At 38.4% G+C, this 19,360-nt stretch overlaps 1 protein-coding gene across 4 annotated transcripts in view; it reads left to right on the forward strand.

Annotated features, from left to right (window-relative positions):
* NVL (nuclear VCP like) overlaps positions 1-17,405 on the forward strand; it is a 40,588-nt gene extending 23,183 nt beyond the window's left edge. For 3 of the 4 annotated variants that reach the window (XM_038131587.1, XM_038131589.1, XM_038131590.1), the window contains exons 19-23: positions 5,939-6,045; positions 9,776-9,852; positions 11,345-11,433; positions 15,285-15,355; positions 17,141-17,405. In XM_038131587.1, the coding sequence (XP_037987515.1) occupies positions 5,939-6,045; positions 9,776-9,852; positions 11,345-11,433; positions 15,285-15,355; positions 17,141-17,185 (389 nt within the window). In that variant the 3' untranslated portion in view covers positions 17,186-17,405. The remainder of the gene's footprint in view (positions 1-5,938; positions 6,046-9,775; positions 9,853-11,344; positions 11,434-15,284; positions 15,356-17,140) is intronic. The other variant, XR_005256299.1, reaches the window with a different exon arrangement.
* The last annotated feature ends 1,955 nt before the right edge of the window (positions 17,406-19,360 follow it).

Below are 19,360 nucleotides of genomic sequence, written 5' to 3' on the forward strand. Positions count from 1 at the left end.
TAGATATACACTGATTGTGTGCTTCCTTACAGGTCTGATTTCCATGCATATGTGAAGTAGACACCTGTTCAGTTGTTAATTCCCCTCTCTAAAGGCCTTATACAAAGTGCATTTTTACTCTCATGTGGTTAGAAAGTACCTCTGGAATGGCTTTAGGATATTTTTTTTTTGCCCCTTCAGTTTTAAAAAGTCACTATCACCTTTTTCAGCTGCAGTGGCAGATCTACTGTTTGACCATACAGGAATAGATAAAATTACAAAACTTTGCCAAATAATGAGGTTTGGGCTCATATTTGAAGGCAGCTGGGAAATGTGTAAGGCATGAAATCAGCAGTGTATTATTAGTCAGTGACATTGGTGAAAAAAGGGGATTTGAGGTAAAAATCCCAAATGTAAAGAAAATGCAAAGGCAGGGATATCAAATACAATTAATTTCTGTTTATTGAATCTGTAGATGAATTTATATCCTTCAATTCGGTGATTTTATCTTGATAAAGATACAAGGAGTTGTTTTGCCAACATAAATTTTTTTTTCAGCTGGAAGGTGCCATTTGGGTAGGGTGGATGTCTTGCTTCAGAAGGACTGTGCATATATATATATATATATATATGTGTGTGTGTGTGTGTGTGTATGTGTGTGTGTGCATATATATCTACACACACATTTTGGGAAGGTTTAGACCATAATTTTTTCCTGTGATATTTGCATTTGTCAATATGAGGAAATAGAGTTTCATCAGAACAATTTCTACTGAAGTTGTGGTTAAGTTGGGGAAACTGATATTTCTCTCCTGTAGTTTATTCACTATTCATGGGCCCTAGGAGGAGGCAGTGTTCACCAAATGAGGTTTTGCTGGTGTGGTCTGGGTAGTTGAAAGGAGCACACTGCAGGTAGAGAGCAGTGAAGTCTGTGCTGGTAAAGCACTCTTAACCACCTTAAGAATGCAAAGCCCAAGCAGAGACCTGTAGGACAGGCATAGCTTAGACTGGCTGCTATATTAAAGTATTTCCCTCAAACAATTAAACTTGTGGTGCCTGAAAAGGTTTTTAAATCTTTGTAAGAAACATTTTTCTGTCCTAGTTGTGGTGAGTAGAGGTGCTGCTGGGGAGGGGGAGTTGTGTAATGTAAAGCTAAATAATATATGTGTCCCAGCAGAACTTCTGCAGTCTTCCACTGAGCCAGTGCTGTGAAGTGTGAGTTCTCATGGTTTTTAATCCATGTTAGTATCATTTATTGGGAGAGAAAATGGCTTTTCAAGATGCTTCTTTTTTTAGAGTGATGGCGTGCGTGGTAGCTTTGAGAGCTGGTTGCTGGTACTGTTCATGACTGTTGAGTTTGCTGTCAGCATTGCAGCCTGAAATCATTGTGCAACAGGAAGAGTCTTCTCTCTTACGTTATTATTACTGTTGTTGTTATTATTGTTGTTATTGCCATTGTTATTATTGTTTAGGAGTAGTTAGGATAGCAGTGGCTCAACCACTTTTGGCATCAAGGTATATTCCTGGCACAGCTGTTGCAGTGAGGTGTTGGGACAGTGTATTACTGTGAAATGGTGATGGTTTATACCCCATGGCTGAAAACTGCCAAATTCTCTTTTTATATAGCCTTTAAACACTTGGAAGGCTTTGGCTCTCATTTTGTACAGTAGATTGGTTCCTTTGTTTATCATCTACAATCTGCAAGTGGTAATTCTTATTCTGGCCGTGCTGAAAAAAGCCTTTGATATGCCCTAAAAAGCAGGATATTTGAATGGTTTTTTGCACTTACTCAATGACATTGAATGTCCTCTGCAGGTATTTCTTGACTCCTTCTAAATTAGCAGGGATGCAGTATTCCCAAGTCAATCTCTTTCCACCTAAATGCAGAATCCACGTCAGACTTTGTCTGAAGAGGATTAAACTTTTAAAGCACTCAGTATTATTAGAGGGAGAGGGGAAAAAATAGAGGCAGAAATGTTTTGTCTTGTTAACACCTTTATGGGTCAGAATAATTAAATTATTTTCCAGCCTACTTCCTTTCCCAAATTTAAGACTAACTACACAACTGCCAAACACTACTGTTGAATGAAATCTATAATTTCCCACAACTTTCTAGCTACCAGTTTGAATTTCAGGATGGGATACTGCTGCTTTCTGCTCTTCTCTTACTTCCTCAGGCTTTGAACATTATAAACTCCTTAGAGAAATGCTGACCAAGGCATCAGCAGCATTTCTTCTAGGATCTAGGGAACTGTTTGTCATGTGAGGGAACAGACAAGACAGCGATTTTAAACTGGACATGAATTGTGATGATGTCTTGCTTTTATTCATGGCCTCTTTCTCTAGCTTTCTTAAATTAATTCTTGCAAAATTCCTCTTCTGCTCTTACCTTTGAGCACAGTCCTAGTTTCAGTGAGTTCTATTTTTGTTGGCAAGTTTATTATCATTTTTTTAGAGCTATTCACCTGAACCACATGTTTTGAAACACAATTTAAAAAAATAATCACCGGTCTTTAACAATAGTTACAGTTTGGGTTTGGGCATTGTTTATGTTTTTACCTGTTTATACATGTTGCTGAATTAAAGGCAAGATAAGATCGAAGAAAAGCACTTAATACATGAGGCATGGAACAATTTCTTTCATAATAGTTCTAATTCACACAAATTACATTTCTGCATTTCAGCAGCCCTTGAGTGTTGCGTACCTTTCACAGTAACTTCAGTTGTTGAGTGCAGCATTCACCTGGAGTCTCAGAAAACCTTTCAGGGCTTCAGAGCCTGCATTTCAGAACATGACAAATAGGAGGGCCTAGATCTTGTGTACTTCCAATATGTTTTTAAAAGCTGGAGTGAGAGCGTGGGAGAAGTTTGGTGGACTCACGCAACAGCTGTCATTGCTTGCATGCACTGACCTTCTGTAAATGTGCGTGGCTCCTCTGCAGCTGAGACATGAATAATCAACTAGAAATGAATGTGGGACTAAGAGATTCTACTATAGAACAATAGAATGTCCCTGTATAGGAATTCATGCACAGATACTTTCAATGGAACATAATGATTCTGTAAAAATTTGCAGTAGTTTGAAGAGCAGTGTAGCAAACTGAAATGTGACTTCATTCTCTGGAGGTTAGTGCCTGTTTGAACCCTTAAAAACAGAGCAGGGAATGGATGTACTGTAAATACCTTCTCATATAATTTTGTCAGATTATTTTGAAAATTATACTGCTGTTTTCTAATGGCAGTCAACACCATTGACCACCTCAGAAAAACAGGAAATTATTAACATTTCTCCCAGTAGAAATATATTCTGTCTGTGAGACAGCTGCTTGGAAAAGGAGTGCTGTTTCATCACATTTCCATGCTTCACTTTCCTTCCAGCTTGAGGGATAATAATGGGCTTTGAAAGAGGTATCTGCAATAACTGCCTTAATTTCATTAAAATGGTAAATGTATCTAAAATGAGTTGACTCTATTCTGCTTAGATAAGTTTTAAGATAATAGATATGGAGTGAGTGTTACGATTTACCAGGGTGGAATGCTTTGAAATTCCTTAAAGGGGTACCTTATTCAGTTCTTTTAAATGTGCATCTTTTAAAAGTGCATCTAATGAGTGTGTTTGTCCAATGAGTAAAAATTAATTTTCTGGGTTATGTGACGAGTTTTCAAGAACTTCAGGCCCAGGTCTGAACCAGAAGAGTGAAATTCATAAGGAGATGGGGAGCGTAGATCTGTGTTTCACACTTTGGTGTGGTCTTGTTGCTGTAAACCACCATTGCTGCAGCTTATCTAGTTCTGTCAGTTGTGGTAACTTTTTGAATGCAGGCAGTGTGATAATTTCCATACAAAAAGGTGAATGCAACTTCAGCCCACATTGCTGCCTTCATATTGTTGGACAGATAGCAAGTACCATGTTGTCAGCGTGCAAAATGGAAACAGTGTTTTCCATAGCAAACTTAATATTTTAAAATACTATTTAATGCTTTATTTTTGGAATGTTAGAATGGGGAAATCAGCAAGTGCCTGGTGTTGTAATGCAGACCCTGTTGAGAGTATTTGTTTTGGTGTTTGTTACAGATCCTTTGAGTGAGCTTTGTCGTTTCCTGTTAATAATGTGATAAGAAACACAGAAACAGGAAAGTGCACTTGTGTCAAAAGCAAGACAAAGTGTCATCTGGAACAATGCACAGATGCATAAGTAACATGTTTTTGTCTGTGCCTGCCACAACAGGGATTCTATTTAACTCTTGTTTCATCTGGTCTGAATTAAATTAATACAAGTAATTCCTTTTTTTTCCCCCTCACCATTCTCATCACATTAGGATCTGCATTAGCTTATTTTTCTTCCATAGATGTTTCTGCCCATGACTGCTGTATCCTAGGGGGGAAAAAAGCTTTTATTCAAGAAAAAGATAAGAGTTGTCCTTTAAGCATAACTGAGAGAGCAACTTGAACAAAACCATGCCCATCTTTAAAAAGTGGATCAAGACTGGATCCTACCAATCCTGTGGTAGGATCAGGTGGTTCAAGTGTTGACAGAGTTAAGCAAACTTATTTCATTTGCAAAAAAGTGATAGTTTAGCTTCCCTGCTACTGTTTTAGGGCCGTGGTGGTGTCTGTTACTGTACAGTAAAGATTAGCAGCTTCACTTTTTCCAGTCCTTCACCTTTAATGTACAGGAATGCAGTAATTTGTCTGTGAGCTCTGTTTTGTCAGGAGGGCAGAGCCAATGCAGGGTGTTGGCATCTTCAGTGGGAGGCCTTGATAATTTCCAGCTTTAGACTTAGATGGAATTATCAACTGTCACTTTAGGGAGAGGTTCTTGCAGTAGCTACCTCGCACATTCATATAATTTATATACTTTCAAATAAAGTAAAAGTATAGATTTCTTTGTATATTCTGTGAGTGCTTCTGGGACTTTGCTGCTCAATTTATTGTGGCATGTAGGATATCAGAGAGTCACAGAACCATTTAGGATGGAAAAGACCTCAGAGATCATGGAGTCCACCTGTTAACCCAGCACTAAACCCCAAGTGTCCCCAAGTGTCACATCTACAGGTCTTTTCAGTACCTCCAGGGATGGTGACTCCATAGAATTCCTTAGTGAAACAGATTATTACCATTATTGGGTTTTGGTAGATGGGGAAGTAGGGCATCAAGAAGCATTGAGAAACATCATGCAGGCAGTTTGTGCTGAAATACAGACAGGAATTGAGTTTTTTTCCAGGTTATATGCCCTGTTTGTATCTTTTGTTATTCCAATAGTCAGTATTTACATCCTGACTGACTTTAATTACATTTTGTATATCACAGCCTGTGGTACTAAAAGGCAGCTACACATTTCTGTTACTCTTAAGCTTTGAATGGTTTTCTAGAAACATTTGTGATAATTTTTGTTTTCTTATTTCTCCACACATAATAAATTTGGAGTCTGTAGCTCTCCCTGGGAAACAAAATCTGTATTTTGCAGCTATTTTTGGTATTTTCCTGGGTTTCCTGTTTTACCATTCAGATAGTCATTATGTTGTAGAAATACAAATGACCAATAACATTAAGTTTGCTTATGGTTGGTTGTGATTGGCTCTGTTCTGCTTGGTTTGTCATTGTCCCTTTGGGTAGAGTTCCTTCCAGTAGAAGAAACTGCTAATAATTAATGTGGAATTCCTCAGCCAAAATGTTCTAATTCTGTATTGCCAAATAGAGAGTTGTCTTCTTATCTGAAGAGATTAAACTGGTATTTATGAGCCATCATTGATCAGCTGTGGCTTAATTTTCCTGGCTGTTAGAGACCTGTTGACAAAAATGAAACTTTTCCAATCAGCTTTAATGCTCAGAGCTTCAGTGATGGCACAAATGCTTGAGTCTTGGTACAAATATGCATGTATTCCTTGTCATGTGCAGATATTCCTAAGGGTGCAACTCATTTCTGGATTAATTCTTTTCTGTTTTTCTTCTCCCTAAGATATAATTGACCCAGCTATCCTGCGTCCTGGTAGGCTGGATAAAACACTCTATGTGGGTTTGCCACCACCTGCAGATCGACTTGCTATCTTAAAAACCATCACCAAAGTGAGTATTTGGAAATATATCCTTCATCTTGAAGCTTGGTGGAATGCTGTAAGACATTCTTCGTAAATGTTACGAAGAATTGCAGGATCCTGTCTCATGAAGTGCTTTCAGCTATTCCATGAGGTCATAAAAATAATCCCTCAGGCCATCTGCTGTTAAATTTGCTCTGGGACTGCAAGGGGCTGATGAATCTGGAGTAAAGCAAACCTAGCAAACCTGTTCAACATAGAAGTTGCTGCCTTGATAGTCACAGTTTGAACAGATTTATTTAAAAGATTCCTATCTGAGTGAGTAATGGGCCTAGAAGTGTTTTGTAAGCTTGTTTGGGGGGTTCCAGACATTCAGCAGAATGATTCACAAGCTCCATCTGTATTTGGTCAACAGTAGTTGTGACACCTAATTTGCTGTAGGATTAAAAGAAGCTTGTGATGATCAAGGTTGTATGTTAAAATAATTGTGGAAAATGTACAATCTGTGCCTTCATGGGTCCTCCCTGTGGTGGGCAGCACAATCTGCTACTTCAGACACTTGGATTGTAGAATTCTGGGAGTGTTTCTCCTAGCAGGGCACAGCAGGAATCAAGGCCTTAAAAAAGAACATAAAAAGCATATGAATTACTTGGCTATTTCCTACTTTTTTTCCAGTAGATCAACATTGATTGTTAAGACCAGGTGTTCTATCAGATCTTGATTTGAGCTGCAAGGGAGACAAAGTCTTTGCTATAGAGAAAAGATTGCATTATGGGAAGTCTGGCAAAATTTGTTTAGTGTATTTGTAATAAGGGATAATCCAGACTTGTGTAACCTTCAAGTTGTGGTGTACAGGCAATAGTTGATTCAGAATTCAGAAAGTGAGGACTTGTTCCAGCCTGTTCTTTCATGCCAAAATGGATGTTCACAGGGTGACCTCTCACTACAAATTCAGGATGTTAGACTATCCTTCATTTGTTCTGTGCATTGCTTCATGGATGAAAATAGATTAAGTGTTCCCCCATTTGCTGTTTGCAGTAGACAAGTTTGTTGTTTCTAGATTTTACAGAAATACTTCAGTTAGTAGTTTTTACAACCCTCTTCTTAATGTTCTTCACGAGATGTTGAGAGGAATTGAGTGTAACATCTCTGAATACTGTAAGGAATCACAATTTTAATTTAGCCAGATTTATTTTTCAAGGTAATTAGGGGTGTAGGGGAATAGTGTAGCAGAGCTTGGTGCTTTGCTCCCTTCACTGGAGCAAAGGTGGCATTAAACAGAGCTGATTTCTCTGCTCACACTCTCACAGCCACCAAGATACAGGAACCCACCTGGCAAGGGCAGGATCACTCATGGGCAGCACTGAGGACAAAAAACTGTAGTGAGTCCTCACTTCATCTTCTGGCTTCCTCTTGTGTGTCAGTGACCAGCTGGTTGTTGGGAAGAACTGTTTGCAGTTTCCCATCAGGAATCAAGTTCAGAATTGCATTTACTGCCATCAATCCTGGGCGAGGTCGCTGAAAGGTGTCTTTGCTCCCTTCTCCTGAGAATCCTACAATCCTATCTTCCTGTTGGGATAACACCAAGAGGAGTGGCAATGGGATGTGGTAACCCTCTTATTATCCCACTGCCAGAATATTTTTTGTCTTCTGCTGACATCAGCTTTGATGTGACCTTATCTGCTTACGGGCCTTCTTGACAGCAGGAATGCATTGCACAGTGTTTATCAGCTTGGTTTCTGTGGATCCTGTCGCTGGTTATCATGTTGTTTATCTTGCTTTTTGGAATGCAAGATGCTTTCATGCATGCTTAACTCACATAGTCTGGCTGTTTGGATTACAAATCCTTGTGGTGAATGAGGAGTTAAGTCTTTAAATTTGTGTAGGAGTTATCTGAAAGAACATGGAGTAGGAAGAGGGGAAAATGTGTTAAATTAATTGAAATGCTTTATTTTTTGTCAGATTTCATACATGTATTGTAGGTGAGGAAGTGTGAAAAATTTGAGAACATATTTGCTCAAAGCCAGAGAAAGCAAAATGTTTGGTGCAGATGTGAGTGGCTTCTGAATGATGGCATGCATTCCCAGAAATCTCCAAGGAATACATGCACAGCATGTGGAAACTGAATCCTTGCTGAATGAAAACATGGATGCTTAGAAAGGCAGAATGAGGGGTAGAAAAGGGACTTGGGGGGAGGAACAGGTTGTCAGGAAGACAGCCTAAACGTGGGTCGAAACTTTGTTGTGAAAGACTTTTATTTCAGTTAACTTGTACAAATCAGTCATTCCCAATTATGCACATTATGCAAGAGAAGCCTGTCTTCACATGTTTCATGTACTACTGTACTCAAACATTCCTGGAAGCTGCAGCAAGCTCCTCTGCTGCACAGAGCTTGGCACCAGAGCAGGGAGAGCAACAAATGCCCAGTGTATTTGCTCCACAAAGCAACAGGTTAAACATTTCTTTTTAGCAGAGGAGGCATCTCTCTGGCTTGCAATTTCCTATAAGAATTACTAAAGTATCCCATATGAAGTTGTATGAAGCTTCCTTGTTTCCAGGTTAAAGTCTCTCCTTTCAGGATGTTTTCAAATCAGGCTGCTTCTTTATCTTTTTGTTGTGGTGTTATTTTGGATTTTTTCCCTTTCTGTTAAAGATTCAGTCAAGGTTGTTTCCTTACTCTGCCTAATCCTTGACTGTTCCACTGTCTGTTAAATATTCAAGTGTTTTAACTTGCCAGGTACTATACATTTTATTGTTTTCTCTTGAAGGTATTGTAGGTATGCAGTATTTTAGCTCCTCTGAAGGAGTCAGAAAATATTTATGTAGATTTGTGCATTTCTGTCAAATGAGTATCTGGTAGAAATGTATCATTATATCCTAAAAGTGTTCTTTCCTGTCAAAGCTCAGATATTGTTTGATCAAAGAGACATCTTGAATCTCTGTACTATCATGATAACACTTCACTGTTGTCTGAGGATAACAGGAGGATCTCCAAGCTTACAGTGTTTGGAAATTTTGTTGGCTAGTTTCAAATACCATTTATGTCATTTAAGACTTTTGCTGTTGGAGATGCAAAAATAATAACAAAAGAAACCACTTCTGGAATCTTTCTGGAGGAAGCAGTAATAATATAGAAAAGTAGTGTCCAAAAATCTACAGTATATCTAAACTCTTATGAAACCTAAATGGAAAACTTCTAAGTTTGAAAATCTATATCCAGAATATAAAAGATATACAATTAATTTAGTCCTAAAGGTGAAAAGAGTAAACTGACATGCCTATTGCTTAGCTGTTTGATTTCAACACACAGTAAAACTAGAGGAAGTTCAGCTAAACAAGCTGCTGAAGCAACCAGCTATTATTTAAAATAAGCCCACATATGGAATAATGTTGTTACAATGCCCTGGGGTAGGCTGGCCATCATTTCCTTAGAGAAAAATCGAATCTGTGGGTGGCAAGTTAAAATTTACCATTGCTTAACGTTTCCTAATTAAATGGTTTTAAGGCTGATTATCCTTCTTGGCAGTTTGAGCTGAAAAATATTTATATTTGTGGATATTGCAGGAAACTTGTCAGACACCTACATGATTCCTGATTAAAGAAACTTCATCACTTCAGGGATGGTAGATGTAAAAGAAAGTTTTCTTACCTTCTCTTTTTGAGAAATACCTGTATGATTCCTGATTAAAGAAACTGATTAAAGGGATGGTAGATGCAAAAAAAAAAAAAAGAAAGATGTTTTCTTACCTCAACTCCTTTAGGATGGCACCCGGCCTCCCCTAGACAGTGATGTGAGCCTGGAGGAAATTGCTTACAGTCAGCACTGTGACTGTTACACGTGAGTATCTTCTACTTTTGACTTTCATACTTCATGTGCAGTGCCAGCAGTCTTTGATGCATGATCAGCTGTGTTTTGTTGGTATTATTAAGAGGGTTTCTTAACTTTATAAACATTTTCCCTTAGGGTATTTTTCTTGCTTTCCCTTGTGCTTTTTTCCAAGAAGTTGGTAGGAATATATGGATGCTAAAGTCTTCTTCATCTGGAATAATCTTCACATTGCAAATACAGAACAGTGGAGGCCTTTTGGTATTCTCTGGTTTTATTTTATAATTCTTGCATCATCTGAGGAACAAAAAGCCCTCTTTAAGTTGTGGGCCCATAAACGATGGTGATGAAAGCAATTTGGTTGAGCAGCCATAACCAACTTGTTCTGTCACAGAGTTGAGAGCAATCTGTTTGACAAAGGAATGAGGGCCCATTTCAGCTTTGGGAATAGCAAGGTGTGGCTTAGGGAAAGCTTGATGACCATAACTGTCAGAGTAATTTGCAGTTATGGTCCATAAAACTTAAAAAGCTTTAAGCTATTCAATAATTTAGTAATGCTCAATGCTTTTATGGAGTTCACAAAAGATAAGGTTTATGGCAGGCTGCTTGCCACAGTATTACTTGGGAAAGATGAGTAATTTTTCTTTCTACACCTTTCACTCACCGGTTTATAGTCCAGAGGTTTTTTGTTCAGTGTGTGGGGGTTTTGGTTTGTTTTTTTTTTGTTATGGAATTTTTGTGGGGTTTTTGTTTGAGATTTTGTTGTTTGGTTGTGGGTTTTTCGATGCTTGGGTTTATCTGTATTTTGAGTTTGGGGGTTTTGTGTGTGTGTGTGTGTGTGCATGTTTGGGTTTTTGTTGTGGGTTTTGATGACTTTGGTTTTGGTTTGTTTGGGGTCTTTGTTTTATCTGATTTGGATTAATTTTTGATTTTTAAATACTTTATGCCTAGTACCCCCAAATGAAGCATGGGGAGTTAATTTTGAATTTTTTTTTTATTTGATGACTTTCACTAGCTGAAAGACATGTGAAAAGTTCCAGCTGTTCCAGTTCCAGGAAACTGGAAAGAAGTACTTAAACTGATCTGACCATGTTTTGTGGTTACTATTATTTTAAGAGCATGTTAACTTTACTATTGATGCAGCTTTAAGCAACTCCTTTTTGTAATGGTGAGGGATTTCATTTGAATCTCTCAGGAGATTTATTAAAAAAAGAAGTTATATTCTCAAGAAGTGGCACAGTATTAATCAACCCTTTGGCATTTTCAAAGATGCAAAATGGGGGTTTAGCCTCTTCCCTTGTTCCTCATTAATTTGATCTTAATTTGTGGCTAATAATGAAGGTTGCAGACTACGTAATCATCAGGCCTCTTTCCAGTGTTCTATAAGATGAAACTTTGTGACAGCACAACCAAATTTTAATGTCATTTTTGGTGTCTTGTCTTTCTATATGCCATCAACAGAACAGCAATTTATCCCCAAATAACCTGTTGTTTGTATCCCTAGAGGGGCAGACCTTTCAGCTCTCGTGCGTGAGGCTTCCATTTGTGCCTTGAGACAGGAAATGGCCCTGCAGAAAACTCAAAGCAAGAAGGGTAAGAGAGCTTTAAAAAGAAAATCTTAACTGAATAATGACAAGATAAATGGAATAGAAAGTATTTAAAGTAGTTGAAGACAAGCATAAGGCTGCGAAAGCTGTACGTCATTGATTGCTTGACTCCTGAGCCAAACAAAAATTGAGTCACGTAAGGGGAGGTAGAGGAAGGTACAGGAAAAATGGTTATGCCAGAAGTCAGCACAATTCTTTTTTTTAAAGAATTGAAAGTTGCAACCTTAAAGAAAAGTTTCTGTTAAACGGTTATATAAACTGATTATTTTCTAGACTAGATAAATACCCCTTTGCCAATTTTCCCTGTGACTACCAAAGACTAATTGACTAATTGATGTATTTGGAGGAGGGATGTAAACTGCACATTCCCTGATTTCCTACCTTTGGCACCCAGCTGTGTTGTGTAACTGAGCACGTACATCCAGCACTGATGGAGTTTGGAAAATCTGTGCCACTTTTGATCTTTGGTGCTTAGCTCATCAGTGCCTCTTGCCAGGACTTTAACAGGGAGTTATAAATTGATTCAAGTACAATCTCTGCCCTTTCATTATCTGTCTGAGCTGCTAGTTTAAGTTGTATTTTTGTGGGGATTTTTAAATTACAGATTGAAACTTTTATATAAAATGCTTATCTGTTTAGATTTCTTCCCAGTAATTTTGTTTGTTATTTTATCTTTAAGCCAAAATGCAAAGCTAAGATGGAATTGTGGCTTTTCAGATTATGTCCTTGGAAAATATTGTAGGCTTTCATTATGCCTCTGATTTCTAAGAGCAACACTGGTATTTTAATGGCTTTGAATGATTCTTTTTGGTGTAGAACCTATCCAATCTTGTCTGGTTTTTAGGAACAGTAGGTTACCAGAGCACAGTGTTTGTATTCCCTGTTCTGAGGCAACAAGCATGTTCAGCTAGAGGAGGAAAAAACCCCGAGCTATAAAAACCTTCCCTGTTGTATGACTTGGTTACCCATTTTGCTTGCTGTAGCTGGCTAAAACTTTTGATTTGAGGTAGAAATATCTGAGTTTATCCTGATCGTTTTTATTATTGTTCAGAATACAGCAGGCTTTATTCAAAGCTGCTCATCCCTTGAATTCAGCCTTCACAGTTAGGATTGCAGCCTAAGCACTGACTGTGTGAATGTGTAGGCAGCCAGCAAGTCCATAATATATGTACAGCTTGATTTGCATGTTTCTAGCAGCTGCTTGCTTGGACTGTCCTTGGGTTTCCAAAATGTCAGCCCTGGTTGGTATGAAAGCATGTGAGGTGGTTTCTGATTTGAGACCCTGTTCATTTTTATCTTCAAGATAAAGACTGGGGATTTTCTTCCTTCAGTGTTCAGCAGGACAAGCTCGGCTGCCTCCCCTCCCACGCTCTGCTTGGCTGCTGAGTGTCCTCCTCAGTCAGTCCTTTGCAATCAGGGCTGCTCCTTTCTATCCTGGAGAAACTGTTGCAACTTCTTGTTATACCTGATATTTTCCCTCTGGAATAAAACCAGGGGTGTGGTTTTTTTTAACACTTGGCAGTGGTTTGCTTGAAGGTACTTTTAGAAAGCGCAACGTAAAGATAGCCTTTTTGTGATATTTCTTAGGAGAATTCAGAAATTCTACTGCTAATCTGAACAGGCCTAGGTAAGCTGATCATGTTAGTATGGTCTGAGAATTGCCAGATATGGAAGTTTGTAGGGGAAATTCCTAACAACTGGGCAGATTTCCACTTTTATGCAGCACCCCGGGATTTCCTCATTGTTGGGCCAGCACTGAATGCCCAGAAAAGTTCACTGTCATTTGCAAACTTGGAGTTTCACTTCTGCCTCCCTTTTCCAAACCACTGAAGATGGTGCATGAAAGTGGTTTCAGCAGCACTGCCAGAGTGGGACCCACCCTACTGCAGCAGTTCTGCAGTTTCTGTCAGGTTCCTCAGAAACTTTGGAACACCATGTGCTCCTGGTGCCTTCTTCCCACTGACATCCTAACACACCTACCTGTTCAGCTTAATCTTTGTTTATTTCAAACAGATCTAGTCACACAGAATGTACAGGGTAGGAGAAATAATAGAGAGAGTCTTACTCCTCTGTCAGCTGTAGTGACAAATACAGACCTTCTAAATTATGACCCATTTTGTACATTTTTATTAGAGATAGCCAGTGGTCCCACATCACCTGCAGTCTGATCCTAAGCAGAGAATCTATGAGACTTTTTTGTTAGAGCAGTGAAGAGCAAGTGTGGTTTAACAAGTGAGAATAAAGTTTTGCATCTTAGCAATTGAATTTGAAAAGCAAGATCTGGCCCTTGTTTGATAGGAACCATGTATACCCTCACTCATCCATGTAAACAGGAAAACTCCAATTTCGTATTTACAGTTTTAAGTACATTGTCTTATTTTTAAAAGGTTGTACCTGTTGATATACTTCATTATTTTAATTTAACAATCTAAATGGTTTTAAACATTAAAATATTTGTACCTATTTCTTCAGACTAAATGGTTTGGTCATCAGAAATCGAGGCAAAGTATGTTAAAGCAAGTAGCCAAGGTCTAGATCACTCTAGACTACATTTTTTTCTACATGATCAAGCTTTGGACAAGCTTTTATCACATAATAAGCATGAAGTAGTCTAACTTAACTTGCAGTGAGAGGTCAGCTACCTAGCAGATTTTCCTCAAAAATTACATGCTTAAAAACAAAAGTGAAAGCAAAATTAAATTCTTGCAGCTTTATTGTTTTATGGAGTTTTAATGACTCAGTCTAAAAGTCATCTGTCTTCTGGGAGAGTCCAATTTGAACCTTTTTCTTACTGTAAACAGTATTTCCTTGGGGAAATAGATTAAATTCCTGATATTTTAAACTTGCATCTTCAAATGTTCCAGGTGTAACTTTATCTGGTAATAGGAATGTTGAACATGAGCTCCAGAGAAGTGAGATGAGAAAGCAGTGAGGTTGTATGCTTAGTTCAGTGAAATTTAACCTTCATCTATACCTTTAACATAGGTAATAATAACTGTAGGCTATTTGCTCTTCTGCTTAATGCCTTAGACAAGGTATATTTAATTTTTAATTTAGTATCTTCCATTTGCTTTTTAGTTTTTAACTGGATGAGCAGAAGATTTTTGTTCAACTCGGACTCAAAATATATTAATGTTAAGAGTGTTTTCATTTTGGCACATCCCATTTCATCTGGCAGAGGTGGAAATAAAAGCAATAATCATCCTAATGAAAGAGATAAAAAGAATGCACCAAATAAGACTACAGTTTGTATTTCTGACATATCTGGTACCTGTGCATACATAGTGTTAGCCAGTAGCTAACCTTTATGTAGTGGCATCTTAGGATTTTTAAATCCAGATTAAACAAGGTACTTCCTTCTGAGAGCAGAGGAATCTATGACTTATTTGATGTATGCTTATGTTTTAACATACTAAGAAAACCTGTTCAAAAGGTTATTATTAGGAATAATTACTGTGGATAGCTGCATTAAGGTCAAAAAGGCAATTTGCATAAACTTAAACACAGGGAGTTGTAGCAGTGAAAGCTTTCATCACTCCTGTGTAATGCCAGATAAAGCAATGATATAAAGCAAATTACTTAGAAATTGAGTAGAATTGGAATGATAGCAAAATGTTTTCTAAACACTTCTTAAATAACAGGGAAGTTTAATATTGAATCTATATTAAAAAAAAAGGCCAGAAGTGGAAGCAGCAGAATTTGGGGGATTCACTTCCAGAAAGGTTATGAGAATTCAGTTAGTTGGGTTTCATGAATGCTGCCTTGAAATACATGGAACAGTCACTTGATTGCCACTTGTCTGCAATTTCAGTCATTTGTTATGCTTTGTTCTTTAAGGAGAAATCAAGATTTCTCGTAAACACTTTGAAGAAGCTTTCAGGAAAGTGAAGTCTTCAGTGTCCAAAGAGGTAAGGTAAAATTCCAGTCTGTAAAGCTCATTACTCCCTTGGGAAGGACACTCTTCTGATGCTGGAGGCTGCTGGGAATGGTTAAGGTTGCAGCATCCTTAGATGGATTTCAAAGTGACACTACCTGTTTCTGCATTAAACAAACCTGATGTTTGTGTTAAGGTCAGAAATTAAAGCCTCCCTTTTCAGCTGCAGACAGTGCACTGTATGTAGATGGTTTACCAAGATATCAGGGTTATTTTTTACTGTGATGCCTTGGACTTCATTGACATTCCCAGATTGATAATTAACCTGGCCCTAAGCTCCTATGTCTGCTGAGCTTTCAGTGTAGAAGTCAAGGCCTTTAGCGTGCACCACATCCTGCCACAACTTTTCCTCCCCCGTGATGATGACACACAAAGGTGCTCAGCCTTTTCTGCTGATGAGCAAGAGATGTAAATTTGAGATGGGACATAAAACACACTTTATGATCTTAGTTATTTCTTATCACTCTTTTCATTATTTGGATTTGTCAAGGAAGTTTGTTGTAAACATTTCCTCATGCCCTTTTCCTTTTAATGACTGAAAGGAAAGCTGTTCAGTCATCTTAATTACTATAATTTTGAAGTTAATATATAGGAAATGCTATTATTGCAGAGCTTGTGTCTAGGTCTCCATGTATTGCCAAGAATGTACTGTACTGCAGCCAGAATACAATAATGTACTCACATGTAGCAGTAGCCAGAGAGAAGTTAGTAAACTATTTCCTTTCATTTTTATTGTATTTTGGTGGTCGATGACCTTTTCATAAAATTATAAGTAATCTGTGGCTCCAAGAACCTTTAAAGATGATGTTGGCTGTTGTTTTGCCTTTACTAATCACTAAGCAAACAGCCACAAAAATTTAAAACATCTCCTCTAACACAGCAATGAGTATTAGAATATATTCCTTCTGGTTAACCAAAAATGTTATTCTGCATCTCAAAGGCAGCTTAAATATCACATGTCTGAGAGTCCTATATTTCACTTACATTCATCTCAAGACTTGTCAGTTAGATATTTTGAAATATCTTTTGCAGTGCAAAATACTTATCTCCCATTTCCAGCTGCTACTTCCTATCTGCTAGACAAATTCAGTCTGACAAAAACTACAGACTTTGCTATGATACCAGAAAATTTTTTAAAAAGGCTATAAAAGCTGCATCTTACTGATCTAGTGCATCTACCTCTTCTATCCCATACACATCTCTGGTTTTGGTTTAATTGGTTGACTCAAGATAAACAAAAAAAAATTCTTTAAGCTGTGGGCAGACATCACCTTCTGAAGCCAGATACCTCAGTGGAAGTATTCTGCTCCTCAAAACTCTCATTTTGAGTGCCCAGTGAAAAGGGTTAAGGAACAGTTAGGTTAGACTAGCAAAGGCTGATCTTGTCTGTTCGTTGTGCAGAACTAGATGGGGGAGGAAAGTGTCGATTCAGCAGCTCCTGTGGTGAAGAGGGCACTGCCTTCTCAGTGAAGCTGCCATCTAACCTAGCATAGCAGCAGGAGCTGTAAGAACTCTGCCTGAGGCCCCTGGGCATTACAAACCACTGGTGACTCTCTCTGGACAACCTCATTTATGAGCTAGGCTAGCGGAGGTTTGCCGTATTTAGGTTTTTGTTTGTAAATGTTTTAAAATGCAGCTAGTGACTCATAGAGCTGGTTTGTTTCACTTGCTTAAATAATACACAAAGTCACTTTTAAATACTGTGTAATTTTTTTTACCACTGTCTGAGGTATTTTTCCTCTTCTCTTGGCACTGTTAGGATCAAATAATGTATGAAGAACTGCGTCAGTCGCTGTGCAGGTGATACGTTTGGACAATTCCCAAAAGAGACTCTCTACACTGCTGAAGAGTTCTGCAGTGCCTGTTTTCAAGAAGCAGGTTGGAAAGAAACTGTACTAAATCTATCCCTCAGCTTTTTATACTGCACCCAAAAAAATGGTCATCACAACCTACTGCTCTAAAGCATCCTTAATTTAACTGTCTCCAGAATAAAAGATACAATACATGCTTCCTTCTTATAACCATTTACATTTTCCAAATGAATGTTTCTAGTGTTAAAAAGCTAACACCATTCCGATCTATTTGGTGCCCTGAATCAGAAATCCCTGAGAAACAGGCTAACCCTTCCAAGTGTTTACACTGCTCAAATAGCTGTTTTCAACCACCAGACAAAATTGCTGTTTTCCAGAACAAGGACACTGAAAGAAGCACTGGGAGGACAGAGCTGTGAAAGTAGGCTGGGAAAGTGCTGTACTGGATGTTATCACACCATTAATCATGCATTTTCCAAGTACAGTGACACATGATTGTGCCAGCACAGGTTCTCTGAGCTGCTAGCAGCTTCCTTCCACCTTACCAAAATAAACTGCCCACAGATGGCAAGCTGGGAGGATCATCTAGGAGAGAGTAAAGTTTGAAAATTGGAGAAGTGCTATGATACTATGATTCAACCTAGAAAACATCTGAGTTAAGAGATACTTAACAAGTTGGTTCTTAATTATTTTTCTTAAACAGATAAGTTTTCAAAACTGGAAAGTATCCAAGTTAAAACAAAAGACTGAAAAGCGACAGATTATGAAACCTACAAGCCTGCAGGGAAAAACCCCAATGCAATAGTTTTTGTAAGCAACATTTAATCTCCTACTTGAATTCATTTAAACAAACATCCTGAACAACCAGGTCTAACTTTAAGACTGACCTTGACAGAGAATAGTACCTTACATCTTAAATTCTTCTCAGAATTACCAGCTAACAAGAAATCTTGCTGCACCTTTATACCCAAAAGTGCATGTTTGAACTCTATCACATGTAACATGCATTTTAAAAATACTGATGATCATGGCAGCTTGTTCTTACCACTGGGATTTTTATTCAACATGGGATGGCATTCCCTCCCTCTCCTAGGGAAGCTGGTGCCTCAGTTACTCCAATTCTGACTCATAAGCCAAACAAATTAAGTCCCTGGATATAAAGCAGATGATGATGATGTGCCTGCTTTTAATTGTAGATCAGACTTGAAGCTTCAGGTATGATTCCCAGAAATCCAAGATAAGGCATTATCTTTTTCAGTCAGTACCGGATTGGGAGGAAACCTCAATGATCATCCAGTTCAACCTTTCTTGGCAAAAAGCACAGTCTAGACACGATGGCCCAGCACCCTGTCCAGCTGAATCTTTTAAGTGTCTGCCATTGGGGAATCCACCACTTCCCTGGGGAGATTTTTCACAGTTAGAACAATCAACTAGTGGAATAGTTTTTCCTCATTTCCAATTGGAAGCACCCCTTACCCCTCATCTTTTCCATGTCACTCCTGTAAAAAGGGAATCTCCCTCCATCTTTGTAACCACCTCTGGAACATGGTGCTAAATTCTCTCCCTAAACTTTATTTTTCTCAAGTCTGCACAAACACAGTTCTCTCACTATTAGCTCATACTACTACAGTATAATAATAATAATGATACACTCAATTCACCTGAGTAGACCAATGAAAAGAAAAAGTGGTTTCTCTTTTATGGATATACAGAGAAGATTCCTGGCACCATACCTGAGGATAGCTGCAGATGATGACCTTAAGTCCTGGCATATCCACCAGAGAATTTTTCTTTCCTTTTATGATGATATTCCTGTGTACCTATGGAGTAGGAAAGCAAAGTAGGGCTTGCAAGGCAAGATAAGGGAGGAAATGCTACCAAGGAGTAGTAATAGCACTAAAGTCCTGTCAAGAGTGCCAGCACAAAACAGGTTTATTATTCAAGGTGTCTCATGCTCATTCTTCATTACAGGTGATAGAGGAAGTAGGGTGCAGGAGGGTTTGAATGCACCAGAAAATCTGAAGTTAAGGTGAAAGGCAGAAAAAGCCAGGTCAGTCAAGTGTTCATATCCTGTCTGCTTACCTCATCTGGGCTCCTTGTGCAGCAAGGAGCAGGCAGGGGTAGGCAGCTGAATTCCATTTGCTTGCTCACACACGAGTGTTGCACCC

This window comes from Motacilla alba, chromosome 3, assembly GCF_015832195.1.
Source record: "Motacilla alba alba isolate MOTALB_02 chromosome 3, Motacilla_alba_V1.0_pri, whole genome shotgun sequence".
NCBI classification, from domain to species: domain Eukaryota; kingdom Metazoa; phylum Chordata; class Aves; order Passeriformes; family Motacillidae; genus Motacilla; species Motacilla alba.